Source organism: Hylobates moloch, unplaced genomic scaffold, assembly GCF_009828535.3.
Source record: "Hylobates moloch isolate HMO894 unplaced genomic scaffold, HMol_V3 SCAFFOLD_8, whole genome shotgun sequence".
Classification (NCBI taxonomy): Eukaryota; Metazoa; Chordata; class Mammalia; order Primates; family Hylobatidae; genus Hylobates; species Hylobates moloch.
The window spans coordinates 22,208,879-22,224,173 of NW_026652283.1; the positions used below are offsets into that span (position 1 = coordinate 22,208,879).

A 15,295-nucleotide genomic window follows, 5' to 3' on the forward strand; every position below is an offset into this window, starting at 1 on the left:
AATTAAGAGAATCAACATTTCAACTTTTGGTTGAGGATCAGTACAAATAAATTTAAAAACAGAAAGTGTGAGACAAATATCACGAGTCAGTTTTATTTTGCTTTAACACCATAATAGCTGCTTTCGATATTTACTTAACCTCTGTCTCCTCTGTATTGTTTCCTGACTTACCTGCAGTTGGAGTGGGCCTAAGCCTGGTGTTGCTGCGGCAGCAGCTGCCATGGTAGTTGGGATCAGCTGAACGGGGTAAGGGTCACCTAAGTAAGAGAATAATAGAGGCGTCAGCACCTTTTATCTACTCTCCACCTGCAAATTAAACTCATGCATTCACTCTTTCCAAAAGCCTTCTTTTGTGTGCCTTGCTGAGTCCTAATGAAAAGCTCTATTGTGCAGCCTTTTACTAACACTCTTTTCACAATTCTGGCTGCGAGAGGAATGTGAATAAAAGGCACAAGCAATTAAGGCGGAAACCTCATCCTTTTTTCATGATGTATTTAGGAAAATGGGAGGGAAAGTGAGCATTGATCAGAGGGCTGCACTTTATAACACACACGCGCGTGCACACACACAATTTTAATATGAGCACAGTAACTCCTCAGCAAATTTACAGTATTATTATAAAAGGAACTTAACTTACTTTTATTGTAATGAATTAAACTCCAAAGATTTAAACAAAGTAGCTTATCTTTGAAATGCTATGTTACGGTCTTGATTCAAATAATCTCTTAAATAATATGGACAAATTAACAATGAAGAAAACATTTTATGTGTTTTTCAAGTTATATGAAATATTAACATCTTTATTATCCAGGGATAAATGTTTACAAAACTATATGGTAATGAAAATGGAAAATAGATCCCTTCCCCCCGAAGTTTTTTATCTATTAAAAAGGCACAGTAATTCAAAATTAATCCTGAAGTTTTATTGTTATATGACCTGTAAAAATATAGGCACACACACACAAACATACAGAGAAGCACACAGAGAAGGTTATTCTGCTTATTTTTCAGGCAAATCAAGGGGGTTCTTAATTAGTAAAGAGGTACAATAGACCTGTTGCATAGGGCCCAATGAATTGCTAAGAAATATAAGTAATGTACATTATTTGTCATCTGACACATGACCGTAGCAAATAACCAAAAATAAAAGAACAATTTTGTAATGCATAAAACATTTTGTAGAAATCTAATTTATAAAAAATGTGTTGAATATTGCACTCATGAAAAATATAACTTAAAATAACTCAGTTAATATAGCCATTCAAAAACATTTATTGAGTACCTGCTATGCGTTAAGCACTCCTCTTGGCGCTAGACATAAAGCTTTGGAAAAGATTAAGATGCAGATGTGAATTTACTGGGAATTTAACGAAGCTTAAACTTTGGGCTTTTGAAACTGGCCTCTTGCAGTACGTCCACTGTATATTTTTACATTTGTCATATATTTTAATATTTATCAGTTGTTGTAATTTGTTGTGATTTCTTGTTATAAATGAATATTCACTTTTGTACCTAAGTGTGTGTGTTTGTGTCTGTGTCTGAGCATATAAAATGTTTGCATTTTTATTCTAAAGAGAGTCTCCAAGGTTATTTTTTAGGATTCAAAATACCTGGATCTGCCTCTCTGGATCTGGCCTTCCAAAAGCTTACAATTTACTGGGAGAAAAAGATAATTACATGATTAGTATAATATATAATGGCAGTTAAGACAGTGAAGTAGATAATGCTATGGACTGCACTGTGGTTGTCCCAAACCTAGTCTAATATATCAAAGACAGCCTCCAGGAAAAGGTGATGTTTAAGGTGAAACTTGAATTAAATTATAGTTAGCCAGACAAAGAAGGGAAGAAAGAATGTTCCAGGCAGGGAAACAATTTTCATCAAGAATCAAATGGAAGTGTTAGTTATAGCCCAGTCCTTGTATTGCTGAAGTACAGAGAGCAGGTAGGGAAGTGAGATCAATGGGATTGGGGAGGGAGTAAGATGCCAGATTATGTATGATTTCTGTAAATATTAAATGATCTAAACTTTATCCTATGAGGTAAAGGAAATCACGAACGTGGAAAACAGATGCGTTGAGTAAAATCACTTGGGTGGGAGGTTGAGAGCTGTAATCAACTAGTGAACAGATGCAGAAATCTGTATAAAAGGTAATAATGGTCAGACTAGGATGGTGACATAGGGATGGAGAGTGAGGCAGGGACTCCAGAGATATTTAAATGTATAACTGGTAAAACCTAATGACTGTTACATATGAGAGTAAGAGAAGACTCAAGGATGACTTCCAGGTTTTTCACTAAAACAACTGATTGACATGTGGTAGTATATACTGGGTTTGTAAACACAGATTAGAAGCAAGACTGCCAGGTGGGGCCTAAAGGGTGTTGTTGGGGGGAAGGAACAAAGAGTTCTGTTTTAGATATTTTAAGTTTGAAATTATGATAGATATCCAAGTTGAGGTATTTATTAGACACTTGATAAACATGTTAAAATTTTAGGGGAAAAGCCATCATAGGAGGCATATACTTGAGAGTGGTTAGCATGTATCTGGAATTTAAGCTGTAAGCGTTGATAAGACCACTTAGGAGTGAACCGCAGATAAAAAGGAGTTCCAAAAATTTGGACTGTGGGGTGTACTAACATTTATAGTCAGGGAGATAGGTAACCAGCAGAAGAGACTGAGAAGAAATGTAAATTTGGTGTTCCAGAAGCCAAGTAAAGAAAGACTTCCAGACAGTGATAATTTTTTTAAGTGCTGGATTTAATAACGTGGAGGTCACTGGCAACCGCAACAATGGCGGTTTCAGTGGAGTGGAGGTTGAGAAGGCCTAATCAGAAAGAGTGTGATCAACAAAGGATGATCGAAAGAAAGGAACTGGAGGCAGGAAGTGTAGACCCTCGCTTTTCAATGCAAGATTCAGATGAGGAACATTAGCATCACCTAGGAGTTTCTTGGAAATGCACATTTTTAGAACCCACTCTAAAGCTACTGTGCAGGCAGCCCCTAACCCCTAAGATAGAACCTCCAATGACTCCCACTCCCTGGTATTTATGTCCCATGTAATCACCTCCCTTTCAGTGTGGCCTGGATCTGGTAATTGCCTTCTAATGCACAGAATATGGCTAAAGTAATGCTATTTTACTTTTGAGATTAAGTTACAAAAGTATTTTGGCTGTCTTGGTTGCCCTTACCCTCTCATTGGAGCAAGCAGCTAGGTTGCGAGCTGCTCTATGGAAAGACTCACATAGCAAAGGACAGATGTTTTTGGCCAATAGCAAGCAAAGAAATGAGGCATGCCAACAGTTAATGAAGGGAGCTTGGAACAGACTGTCCCCAGTTCAAGCCTAGAGATGACTGCAATCCAAGCCAATACCTGGACTACAGTGGGAAAGATCCGGAGCCAGAGGTACCCAGCATGGCTGTGTCCAAATAAATGTTTGTTGTTTTAAGGCACAACAGTTTTAAGCTAATTTATTGAAGTAGGAAACATGTGGCATCTGAATCAGAATTTAAATTTTAACAAGAGCCCTAGATTATTTGTATGCATATTAGAGTTTGAGAAGTGCTAGAACAATTACACTGAGGTGTTTTACAGTAGCTAGTGAAAGTTGTGTGATCAAGCAAACTTTATAAGAAGGTACATATGCAGAAAAATCATACCATGCTCGTATGCTAATGAGAAAGATTCAGTAAATAGAGCAAAAACCTATGATACAGGAGAGAGAAGGGACAACCAATATTACATGATGGTGCTTTATCATTTCAGATTTTTAGTATTTAATCTTCAAAACACTATCCAATTTTATAATAGGACATTTAGATATTTAAAAGCTAAATTCATGCAAACTAGTTAAAATAGTAAATACTATTACAGTATGATTATTAGAATTGACAATTTAAATGCTTAAAACTACTTATTTGTACTCTTAACTTAAGATACATAATCTTAAAATTAACAAAAGCAAAATTGTAGAGGCTGTGGTACTCTTCACAGTGAAAATTCATTTTATATTATTTATTTTCCCTGTTGTAAATTAACCAATTCATACGCATTTTAACATTTATCAGAAACAGAATTCTGCTAGCTGCTCTGTGAGACAAAACAAAACTTGGTCTGTATTTACTGCATTTCTATCTTTTCTAATAAGTGCTTATTTGAATAATGGTGACCATCATCAGTAGGTACTATAGGAGGTAAGGGAGAACTAATCCAGGCTTCAATCTTAAAGGAATAGTTACAGATGAAAATAAGAGTGAGCTTGGCCTTGAAAATGTGCAGGTGGAGGGGAGGAGAGACCTTTCGGATAGGGTGAAATGCATCAAAGCAGGAGTATGACATGCTAAAGGAATGTAGAGAAAAAACAGTTTAAATAACAGGTGATAGAATAAAGCAGAAGGAAAAGAGACTGAAGACAAGGAGTTGGGAAACTTTTAATACTCCAATCTTGAGATCTGGATATGAAAAGGCAATGGACAAGAAATGAAGTTTTAAGAAGCCTCATTAAAGAGCTTAAGTAGTAGGAAGTATTAAAGATCACCTGGTTCTCTATCCTAAAGACAAAGACGTATTCCTAAATTTGTTTAACTCCTAAATTTAGCAAAACACCTGCAGGTGTTTGGGACACTTTTGCATTACTAGCATCTAATTAGTAATATCAAATTATATGTACATTTCAAGCTCAGATTATTCCATAAAATTTAAAAATATGCATATGTTATAATCTTTTTATTTCCTAAATTAATGAATGTGTATTAATGAAATTAACATTATCTTTCCTTTGGATACGCATATATATGTAAATACCTATTATGTTTTACTAATACCACATTGTATGTGTGTAAAAGTATGTATACACAGGAATACCTTGGAGATATTGTAAGTTTGAATCCAACTACCACAATAAAGTAAGTATCACAATAAAGCAAGTTATGCACACTTTTTTGTTTCACAGTACATATAAAAGTCATCTTTAGACAAAACTATAGTCTATTAAGTGTGCAATAGCATTATGTCTAAAAAATATACATACCTTAATAAAAAAATACTTTATTGCTAAAAAGGGCTATCATCTGAGCCTTCAGTGAGTTGTAATCTTTTTGCTGGTTAAATGTCTTGCCTTGATGTTGATGGCTGCTGACGGATCAGGATGGTGGCTGTTGAAGGTTAGGGTAGCTAACCTTCCTTTCGTTTTCTCTTATTTATTTATTTATTTATTTATTTATTTTGAGACAGGGTCTGGCTATGTCGCCCAGGGTGGAGGGCAGTGGCGCAAACATTACTCACTGCAGCCTTCACCTCCCGGGCTCAGGCAATCCTCTCACTTCAGTCTCTTGGGTAGCTGGGACCACATGCCCACACCACTCCAACCAGCTTATTTTCTGTAAAGGCAAGGTTTTGTAATATTGACCAGGCTGGACTTGAACTCCTGGGCTCAAGCAATCCACCCGCCTTGGCCTCCCAAAGTTCTGGGATTACAGGCACAAGCCACCGTGCCTGGTGGGAATTTCTTCAAATAAGACAACAATGAAGTTTGCAGCATTGATTGACTCTTCCTTTCACAAAAGATCTCTCTGTAGCATGTAATACTAATTGATAGCACTTAACTACAGCAGAACTTCTTTCAGCTTTGAAGTTCCATCAAACCCTGCCACTGCTTCATCAACTAAGTTTATTTAATGTTCTCAATCCTTTGTTGTCATTTCAATAATGCTCACATAATCTTCACCGGAAGTAGAATTTATTTCAAGAAACCATTTTCTTTGCTCATTCATAAGAAGAAACTCCTCATCCATTCAAGTTTTATCATGAGATGGCAGCAATTTAGTCACATCTTCAAGCTCCATTTCTAATTCTACCTCTACTGCTATTTCCACCACATCTGCAATTATTTCCTCTACTGATGTCTTGAACCCCTCAAAGTCATCCAAGAGGGGTAAAATCAAATTCTTTCAAAATCCTGTTAACGTTGGTATTTTGACCTCCTCCCTCCCATCAATCATTAATGTTCTTAATAGCATTTATAATTGTAAATCTTTTCTAGAAGGTTTTCAATAATTAGTTTTTTTCCAGATCCATCAGAGGAATCACAGTGGCAGTGACAGGCTTATGAAATGTATTTCTGAAATAATAGGGCTTGAAAGTCAAAATTACTCCTTGACTTGTTGGCTGTAGAACAAATGTTGTGTTAGCAGGCATGAAAACAACATCCATCTCCTTGTACACCACCATCAGAGTTCTTGGGTGACCGGGTGCAGCTGTCAATGAGCAGCAATGTTTTGAAAGAAATCTTTTTTCTGAGCTGTGGGTCTCACTAGTGGGCTTAAAATATTCAGTAAATCACACTGTAAATAGATGTGCTGTCATCCAGGCTTTTGCTGTTCCATTTATAGAGCACAGGCAAGGTAGATTTAGCTTAATTCTTAAAAAAACTAAGATTTTCAAAATAGTAAATGAGCTTTGGCTTCAACTTAATTCACCAGCTGCAGTAGCTCCTAAGAGTCAGCTTGTCCTTTGAAGCCAGACATTGACTTGTCCTCTCTAGCTATGAAAATTCTGGATGGCATCTTCTTCCAGTAAAAAGCTATTTTATGTACATTGAAAATCTGTTGGTTAATGTAGCCACTTTTGCATCAATGACCTTAGACAAATCTTCTAGATAACTTGCTGCAGCTTCTACATCAGCACTTGCTGTTTCATCTTGCACTTTTATGTAGGTAGATGGCTTCCTGAACCAACCTCCCCAACACCAACCTTCTCTTCTGCAGCTTTCTCATCTCTCTCAGCCTTCATAGAATTGAAGGTAGTTATAGGTCCTTCCTCTGGATTAGGCTTTGGCTTAAGGGAATGTTGTGGCTGGTTTGATCTTCTATCTCAACTACTCAAACTTCCTGCAAATCAACAATAAGGCTGTTTCGCTTTCTTATTATGTGTGTGTTCACTGGCATAGCACTTTTAATTTCTTTCCAGAAATTTTCCTTTGCATTCGCAACTTGTCTGTCTGGTGCAAGAGGCCTAGCTTTCAGCCTACCCCAACTTTTGACACATCTTCTTCACAAAGCTCAATCATTTCTAGCTTCTTATTTAAAGTGATGGATGTGGGACTCTTCTTTTCACTTGAACACTCTGAAGCCATTATTGGGTTATTAATTGGCCTAATTTCAATACGGTTGTGTTTCAGGAAATAGGGAGGCCCAAGGAGAGGAAGGAAGAGACGAGAATGACCAGTTGGTGAAGCAGTCAGAACACACACATTTTTTAAGTTTCCCACCTTACGTGGGTGAAGTTTATGGCATCCCAAAACAATTACAACTATAATATCAAAGATCACTGATCACAGATTACCATAACATATAATAATAATCAAGTTTGAAATATTGAAAAAATTATCAAAATATGACAAACAGACATGAAGTGAGCACATGCTGTTGCAAAAATGGTGCTGACAGACTTGCTCTATGCAGAATTGCTATAAACCTTCAATTTGTAAAAAATGCAATCTGCGTGAAACACACTAAAGCAAAGCACAATAAAATGAGGTATTCCTGTATGTGAAAGTTTATATAAGCTAAATAATTTTTATATGTGTTATGGATTGAATTATGTCTGCCTGCAAATTGATCTGTTCAAGTTGTTACTACTAATACTCCAGAATGTGACTATATTTAAAAATAGAGCCTTTAAAGAGGCAATTTAAGATAACATTAAGTCATATGCATGGTGACTTAACCAAATATGTCTGGTGTTCTTATAAGCAGAACAGATTAGGACACAAACAAAACAGAGTCTGGTATGACCAGGTGTGAACATAGAGAGAAGGTGGTCATCCAAAATGGAGTCTGGTATGACCAGGTGTGAACATAGAGAGAAGGTGGTCATCTACAGGCTGCAAAGAGAGGTATCAGAAGAAACAACCTGCTGACACTCTGATCTCAGCTATATAGCATACAGAGCTGTGACAAAATAAGTTTCTGTTGTTCAAGCCATTCAGTCTGTGGTATTTTGTTATAGCAGCCATAACTAACTCATGTAATGTGTTTGCCATATACAGCCACATGTCAATATATTTGGTGTCTAAGTGAATTGAGGAAAACAAAAGACTGGCAGCAGGAATTTAAAAGACCACTACAGTTATTATATATCTTTAATCATATATAGTTTCAAATATACAAATATAACCAATATGTTGACTAATTTCAAAAGGATTGTGTCTAATAGCACTATACTATTTCAATGATGTTCACCCATCACATAAACACAACTAACTTAAAGCATGTCTCTACCTTGTTACCATTTTTTCAAGCCAAGATTACTTTGGTTGAAGTATGCTCCTAGTTACAACAAAGTAAATACAAATAAAATACGTGTGAAAATTTCCGATACAGCCATTTAACTCTCAATTTAAAAAATTCAGACTATATTACATGGATGTGTCAGTGTTCTACAGTGGTCACAGAATCTACAAAACTTCACAAACAAGGTCAGGGGTCATTTTTAATGGCAAAGGAAAAATACAGAAGCTGCTGTAAAAAAAAAAAAAAAAGAGTTTTTATTGAAGTAGATACTGTCATCTATTTGCGCCATTCCTCAATTAACTGTACTAAAAAAAATATTACAACAGATTTATTTTGTAAATACCTCATGAGGTTCATACTTAGTAAAAAAATCAGATAATGGAAAACTTTGACTTTTAAAGTTCAACCATGTGTAAGTTATTCAAATTGACTTTCAACTAGTTAAAAGTAATTTCTTCTACTCTTCCCTAGGTTTTAACCATTTGAAAAATTTTTCCCTAAGCCTTTCCAAAATTAATTTGCTTCTTATTTCAAGACCAGGCATGGAAATTCTAGCTCAAAATTAAAATTTTTCAAAAAGCTAAAAAGTATACTGAGGCATGTTATTCTATTGTTTTCAGAATACAACATAGCTTACAGTGTCTACTGACACAAATGATACGGCTCATGTTAGCTCTTTAAAAGCATTCAATTGCATCATTATTATAGTTGTGCATATTTAGATATTAATTATCTCCAGTCATACTATGAAGAATTTGTCTCTATACTATATAACACAGCCTAAGAAAAACAATTTTTCCCACAAGATTATTTAGGATGAAGAAAAATGTGAAATGCGGATGTGGTTTTAACAGGAGTCAACAACACACACTCTTTCATCTACTGAACTAATACAAAAGCTTTGGACAGCTTTATGGCATTATCTTCACTGAAATGTGGAGACTCATTCCTTTATTAGCCTTACATGTTTTTTTGTTTGTTTTTGTTTTGCCTCCTTGACAAATACCAGACTGCCTTCTGTAGGTGCTGGGAAATATGAAAATTAACCCCTCTCTGACATACACACATACAATCCCTGTCCCAGTCTTAATCAAGTGAGGAGGATTCACCATGTAAACTAATCCAAATATATAATAAGCAAAGTAGAAGAGTGTAAAAGTTATTCTGGAAACCCGAAAGAAAGAACTCAACCTGAAAGAGATTCGACAGTCAAGGAATTATATTTACTGAGGTGTCTCTTGAGAGATTGCCACTATCACTACCAAATTATACTTCGGAACCATTTTACCACCTCCTTTCCATGTATTATAAATGTTAGAGAGTCAACAGCAAGCATGAACCTTTCAGTGCAACGAGCATTGCTTCTATTAAAAACGAGGTCAGGAGATCGAGATCACGGTGAAACCCTGTCTCTGATAAAAATACAAAAAAATAGCCGGGCGTGGTGGCGGGCGCCTGTAGTCTCAGGTACTCGGAGAGGCTGAGGCAGGAGAATGGCGTGAACCCGGGAGGCGGAGCTTGCAGTGAGCCGAGATTGCGCCACTGCACTCCAGCCTGGGCGACAGAGCGAGACTCCGTCTCAAAAAAAAAAAAATAAATAAAATAAAATAAAAAATAAAAAAAATAAAAACCTTCTCAGATTGGTACTGAAAGTACCCTGTTCTTACCACTCTCATTTCCAGGTGGAGGAGGCCCTGTAGAAGTCTAAGACAAAAGGAAGTTAGTAAGGACACTGTAGATGGAACTTTGGAAGAAAACTGCTTTCTTTCATCTCATGCTGCTTTCTTTCATGTCATGGGCTGATAGAGAAATTGGCGGGTGCCTTCGGCTTGGGGGAGCCCCCTGCCATTCACAGGGCTAACAAGAACAACTATATTTACGCCTACACCCAGGGATATTTTCATTACTCCCAGTGTTTCTGATGCAGAAAGGGAATGGGGAACTATTCAGCTAAAGAAGCAAGTAGAGCTCATATCTTGAAGAGCCTTATGTTTTCCTTTGAAGACAATGTTAAGTCACTGAAAGGTTTCAAGCAGGAAAGTAATATTTTTTGTTACTATTTGTGTTCCAGATATATCAGTTTTGTGGCAAGGCATAGAACGACTGGAAGGAGAGACTGGAGATAGGTATGTTAAAAACTATTGCAGTAAATCAATGAAGGAGAGCAGAGAATAGCTTTGGGAGACAGACTTGATAACTGATTTGATGAAGTAAAAGAGAAAAGAAAATATGTGAGTTTTTTTTTCAATGTTTGAAGTTTTATTTTGGTGTATGATTTAAGAAATATTGTTTCCCCAAATATTTAATTATTCCCACATCCTTTTTGAATAATTACTTGTTCTCCCACTGATTTGAAATGTGGGAAGCTATTATTTGTTCACTTTTGGCACTCTGTTGAAAATATCTTACATATACATATACACATATATACATATATGTAAATGTATAAAATTGCTTTTAATCTTCACAAGAACTCATTGGGGTGGAAATTATTATTCCAATTCTGTAAAATTTTTTAAACTGTCCAGGATTATCCCAAGGTTAATCATGACTAGAGTCCTTACTATTTTAATAAGGAAAACATTATTGTAGAACACACAGACTACTTTTAAAGCATTATGCAAATGTACACTTCAATTTTCATAACATATTCACCTAATGTCCATTCAATTAACATGTATCAAACTCTTACTATGTGGAGAACACAAAGCATTAAAAGGTACAATCCTTGCCTTCAAAACACTTTCAGTTATGAAAATAAGACATATAAATATGGAAAGTGAAATGAATCAAAACTATACAGTTGGAGTCAAATGAATATAGGCAGTAATTACCAGAGAAAGGAATTTATCCAAGTTGGACCACTGGGGAAAGAATCAGTGGAAGGGCTGAGATTGAGTTAGGCCTTGAACATAAAATACGAAGTAGAAAAGATGAGAGAGGCCTATGAGCTGAAATGCCTGGCATAGAGTAGATGCTCAATAAAAAAACTGAGCCTCAAAGTAAGTGGTACAACAGGATCAAAGAAATGAACAAGCAAAATTCAAGAACTAGCCTGTAGTTAAACCCATTTCATCTAGGAGCAAAAAATATTTAGAAGTCTGATTACAATCTATTGATGACCTCAAATACCAAAGTAAGAAATTTGTACATAACTATGTCTTTAAACATATGCACAATTACCTCCTATCCTAAAAAAATGAACTATCTAGAATATAAAACACCTTCTAAAACCATAATCTATTTTCTCTCATCTAAACTGTTAAAAACTAGTGATAATCTTAAATCCTTCTCCTACACTTTAGTTCTCAATCCATATATTTTTGGGGAAATGCTTTATAAATTTACTAATGACCTCTGAATTGCCAAATTTTAATGAACATATATCTGCAACAGCTGCCTCTGTTAATGATTTTCTCCTTCTCTAATTATATCTATACATTCTCTTGGCTTTTCTTAAAACAGCTGTCCTGGTTCTCCTTACACCTTGTTCATGCCAACTTTATTATCTGTTTCTGCAATAGGCTGTTCCACCTTCCTTCATCCATCCCTTCCTTAAATATCGGTATTCCTTGGGGTCTAATCCTTGGCACTTGGTTCTTCTCCTTCTATTCACTTCATCTGAATGATCTTATCCAATCTCATGGTTCAGCAACCATACACAAACTAACATATTCCAAATCAGTGACTGTAGCCTAGACCTCTTCTACTGTTTCTTTTTTTTTTTTTTTTTTTTTTTTTTGAGCAATTCTCCCTAGCTGTCTCACAATAAGCTCCATCTTCGCATGTACAAAATGTAATTTATCTTCTTTCTTCCAAAAGCTGCTTCTACTCCTGGTGTTCTTATATCACTTAGTGACACTCAGTCACCCAGACTACAAATGTGAAAGTAACCTTGATTTCTCCATCCCTTTCACCCTCCATGGTCAATAAATCATGAAGATCGTTTCCTTTAAACTCCTAGGTCTACATTTCTTTCTATTATAAGAGCTTCTCAATCAGTCTCCCAGGCTCTAGTCCTCTGTTAAAGAAATTCATTCTCTATCTAGTTTCCAGTAGCATTTATTACAGGCAATCTGTAGTATTCATTCCTTGTATTTAAAGTATAGTATTTATTAATTATATACTATGCGTTAGGGGCTGAAAATATAACAGTGAACAAGAGAAGCATGCCTTGATATGGATATATGGATGGATGAATGAATATAGATGGATGGATGTATGAATGTACAGATGGATGGATGGATGGATGGATGGATGGATGGATGGATGGATGCCAGTATGATCTCAATCCTGGGCTTCAGCCCTTTAGTGGTTTTCTGGCTCCTGTAGCACATGTCTACACATATTTCCCTGAATTGGTCTCATGTCCTCAAAGTACTACTCACTTGTCACTTTCTACCATATACATTATTCTTAACACTTAACTGTTTATAGGTCCATGTCCACCCTATTTTATCTCTTGCTTTCTGGTCTTTAGGCTTTTTTTTCTGCTTGGAATAGTCTGCCTGTATCCCTTCAGCCCCATCACTTCTTCGATTGTATACCTGCCTTTGTCCTTTAGGTTGACTTGAGACCCCTCACACTAAGAATCCTTTCCTGATACTTCAACACTCTTAGATTTAAAGTAATTCCTTTGCCACAGACTTCTCTTAAAATGTGATGCATATCTGTATATTACCACTGCTTATATCCTTATTTTGTCTGTTCGGGCTGATACAACAAAATACCACAAACTGGGTAGCTTATAAAAAACAAACATTTGTTTCTCACAGTTCTGGAGGCTGGGAAGCCCAAAATAAGGGCACCAGCAAATTCTGTGCCTGATGAAGGCCCATTTTTTGATGAATAAATGGTGCGTTCTTTCTGTGTCCTCACACTGTAGAAGGAGCAAGGCAGCTCTCTGGGGCCACTCTTAGAAGGACTTTGCCCTCATGACCTAATCACCTCCTATTAACTTGAAGGTGAGGATTTCAGCGTATGAATTTTGGGGGAAAATAAACATTCAGACCATAGCAATCCCATTCTCCCCAACTAGACTAACAGCATCCTAAAGGGAGGAATTACGTCTTACTCATCTATAAATCCCTAGTCCCTAGCACAATGCCTGACACACTTAAGCCTATTAAAATCTTTATTGACAGAATAAATGAAGGAAGAATTCATTTAAGAAGTTAACAAATATCAAATCCAAGAGACAACTCTTGGCATATCAAAAGCTTAAGGTTCAGTAGAAAAAACATATTATAAGACAATAATACAAATAAGTATCAAATTAGTTTTTTGTGCACGGTTTAATTCAAACAAATAGTATGTTGAGTTGCAAATGTTAAAAGGAAGAATAGATAATGAAGCGGGACAGAGAGGCCTAGAATTTAGGGGTAGGAGGAAATCAGGACCCAGAGAAGGTAGTTAAAGAATAAAATAATCCCTTTTAACATATTTTCATATAGCAATAGTTCTTTTATAATATTCCATAATTTATCTCTTGTAAATTTTGATTTTATAAACAATTCTTATCCTCTTAGGTATGAAAATTAAGTAATATGCAATTCCAAAGTCTTAAAATGATTTCTGTTCATCAACAAGAATCTTTTATTATGATTTCATTAAAGCACCTGCACTTGGTCATTGTATCCACTAGAAAATAAGATGTTACATATAAATATATAATGAAAACAAAATCATTCTTCATTGTGATTGTTTCATATCATTTTATACTTTCTTAAATCCAACCAAGATGAAATTTGTTTCCTTATGGCAATAAGTTCAGCTATACTTTTTTCCTCATTGTAAGTAGTTACATTTATAACAACTCTCCTACAGCATCTTGAGCAACCAAGAACAAGTGATTTGCTATACACAAGTAAAGGTGAAGGAGTTTCTAAATGCGGAAGGTCTGTACAGTCTTTTTAGATTTGCTAGAATAGTATAATATGACTTTAACATTTGAAACTTTTTATGAGAAATGCTAATATTTTGTATTAAATTTCATAGAATGGTAAGTAATGAATAGGAATATTTCATATATATTTATTCGAGAGAGTAAAATAAATTAGCTCTTGTTTGACTATATAGATATTTTAAACTAAGATATTATAAGGTAATTGTTAGTTCTTAACTGCTTTGTCACAGCTATTTTCAATAAGTTTTTTTTAAATAAAATACATTTTTATGACTTCTTAATGTAGCATAGCAAATGAAAACTTTATCCTATTTAATTTAATAGTTACCTAGTTGGCTAGTTTAGAAAGAGATTAATTTATGAACTCTTTAAGAAACACCTCTCAGAATGGGAAGACCTTTCTGCATATAAAAAATACATTGTTCTTCATCCCCTTGCCCATAAATTGGAGAACGTGATTATCAATAAAACTTCTTGGACTAATTATCTAAGAAATCTGAGTATCCCTGAAAAGTGACAATGAATCAAATATGTCTCCTTTTCCTTCTGTATTCCCGCCTGACTGCTAAGGCATCATTTAAGGTATTGCACAATAACTCATTTTAAGCTGCTTAGCAAGAATCATGAATTATGGAACTGCTTCTATATCCAGCTCTATCTTAGAATACTATGTCTACATTTTGCCTCTGTGTTTTAAGAAGAAATGAATGGTCCAGAGAAAATTCATCCAAAATGTTTCAAGTATTAGAAAGTAAGAATTTGGAAGAGGGGCATTCGCATAAGCCACTTAAGACCAAATTAAATGCAATTTCTCTTCTATTTCCCACTTTTAATATTAAGGCTTAGCAACCATTTAATTTGTTGACTCCCTTTATAGCCATTGCACCTTTCTCTCTTATCAGGGCTTTTGGCAGACATCATATACCTCCTGAGCGTATCCAGGGTCTGAAGTTCACAGGTGAGAACAGGAAGCTTCATAAATCACTATAATGGTAAGCCTATGAGATACACATTTAGAATGATTGCTGGCCTAGAGATTCCTACTAAAATAATAAATGTTAAACCTCTAGAAGTTAATAAATGTTGTCATTAACATG

The 15,295-nt window shown here is 35.5% G+C and overlaps 1 protein-coding gene across 2 annotated transcripts in view; it reads right to left on the reverse strand.

Moving 5' to 3' along the window:
- SOX5 (SRY-box transcription factor 5) overlaps positions 1-15,295 on the reverse strand; it is a 415,087-nt gene that overhangs the window by 107,074 nt on the left and 292,718 nt on the right. For both annotated transcript variants that reach the window (XM_032159826.2, XM_032159831.2), the window contains exon 8: positions 172-257. In XM_032159826.2, coding sequence (XP_032015717.1) covers positions 172-257 — 86 coding nt within the window. The remainder of the gene's footprint in view (positions 1-171; positions 258-15,295) is intronic.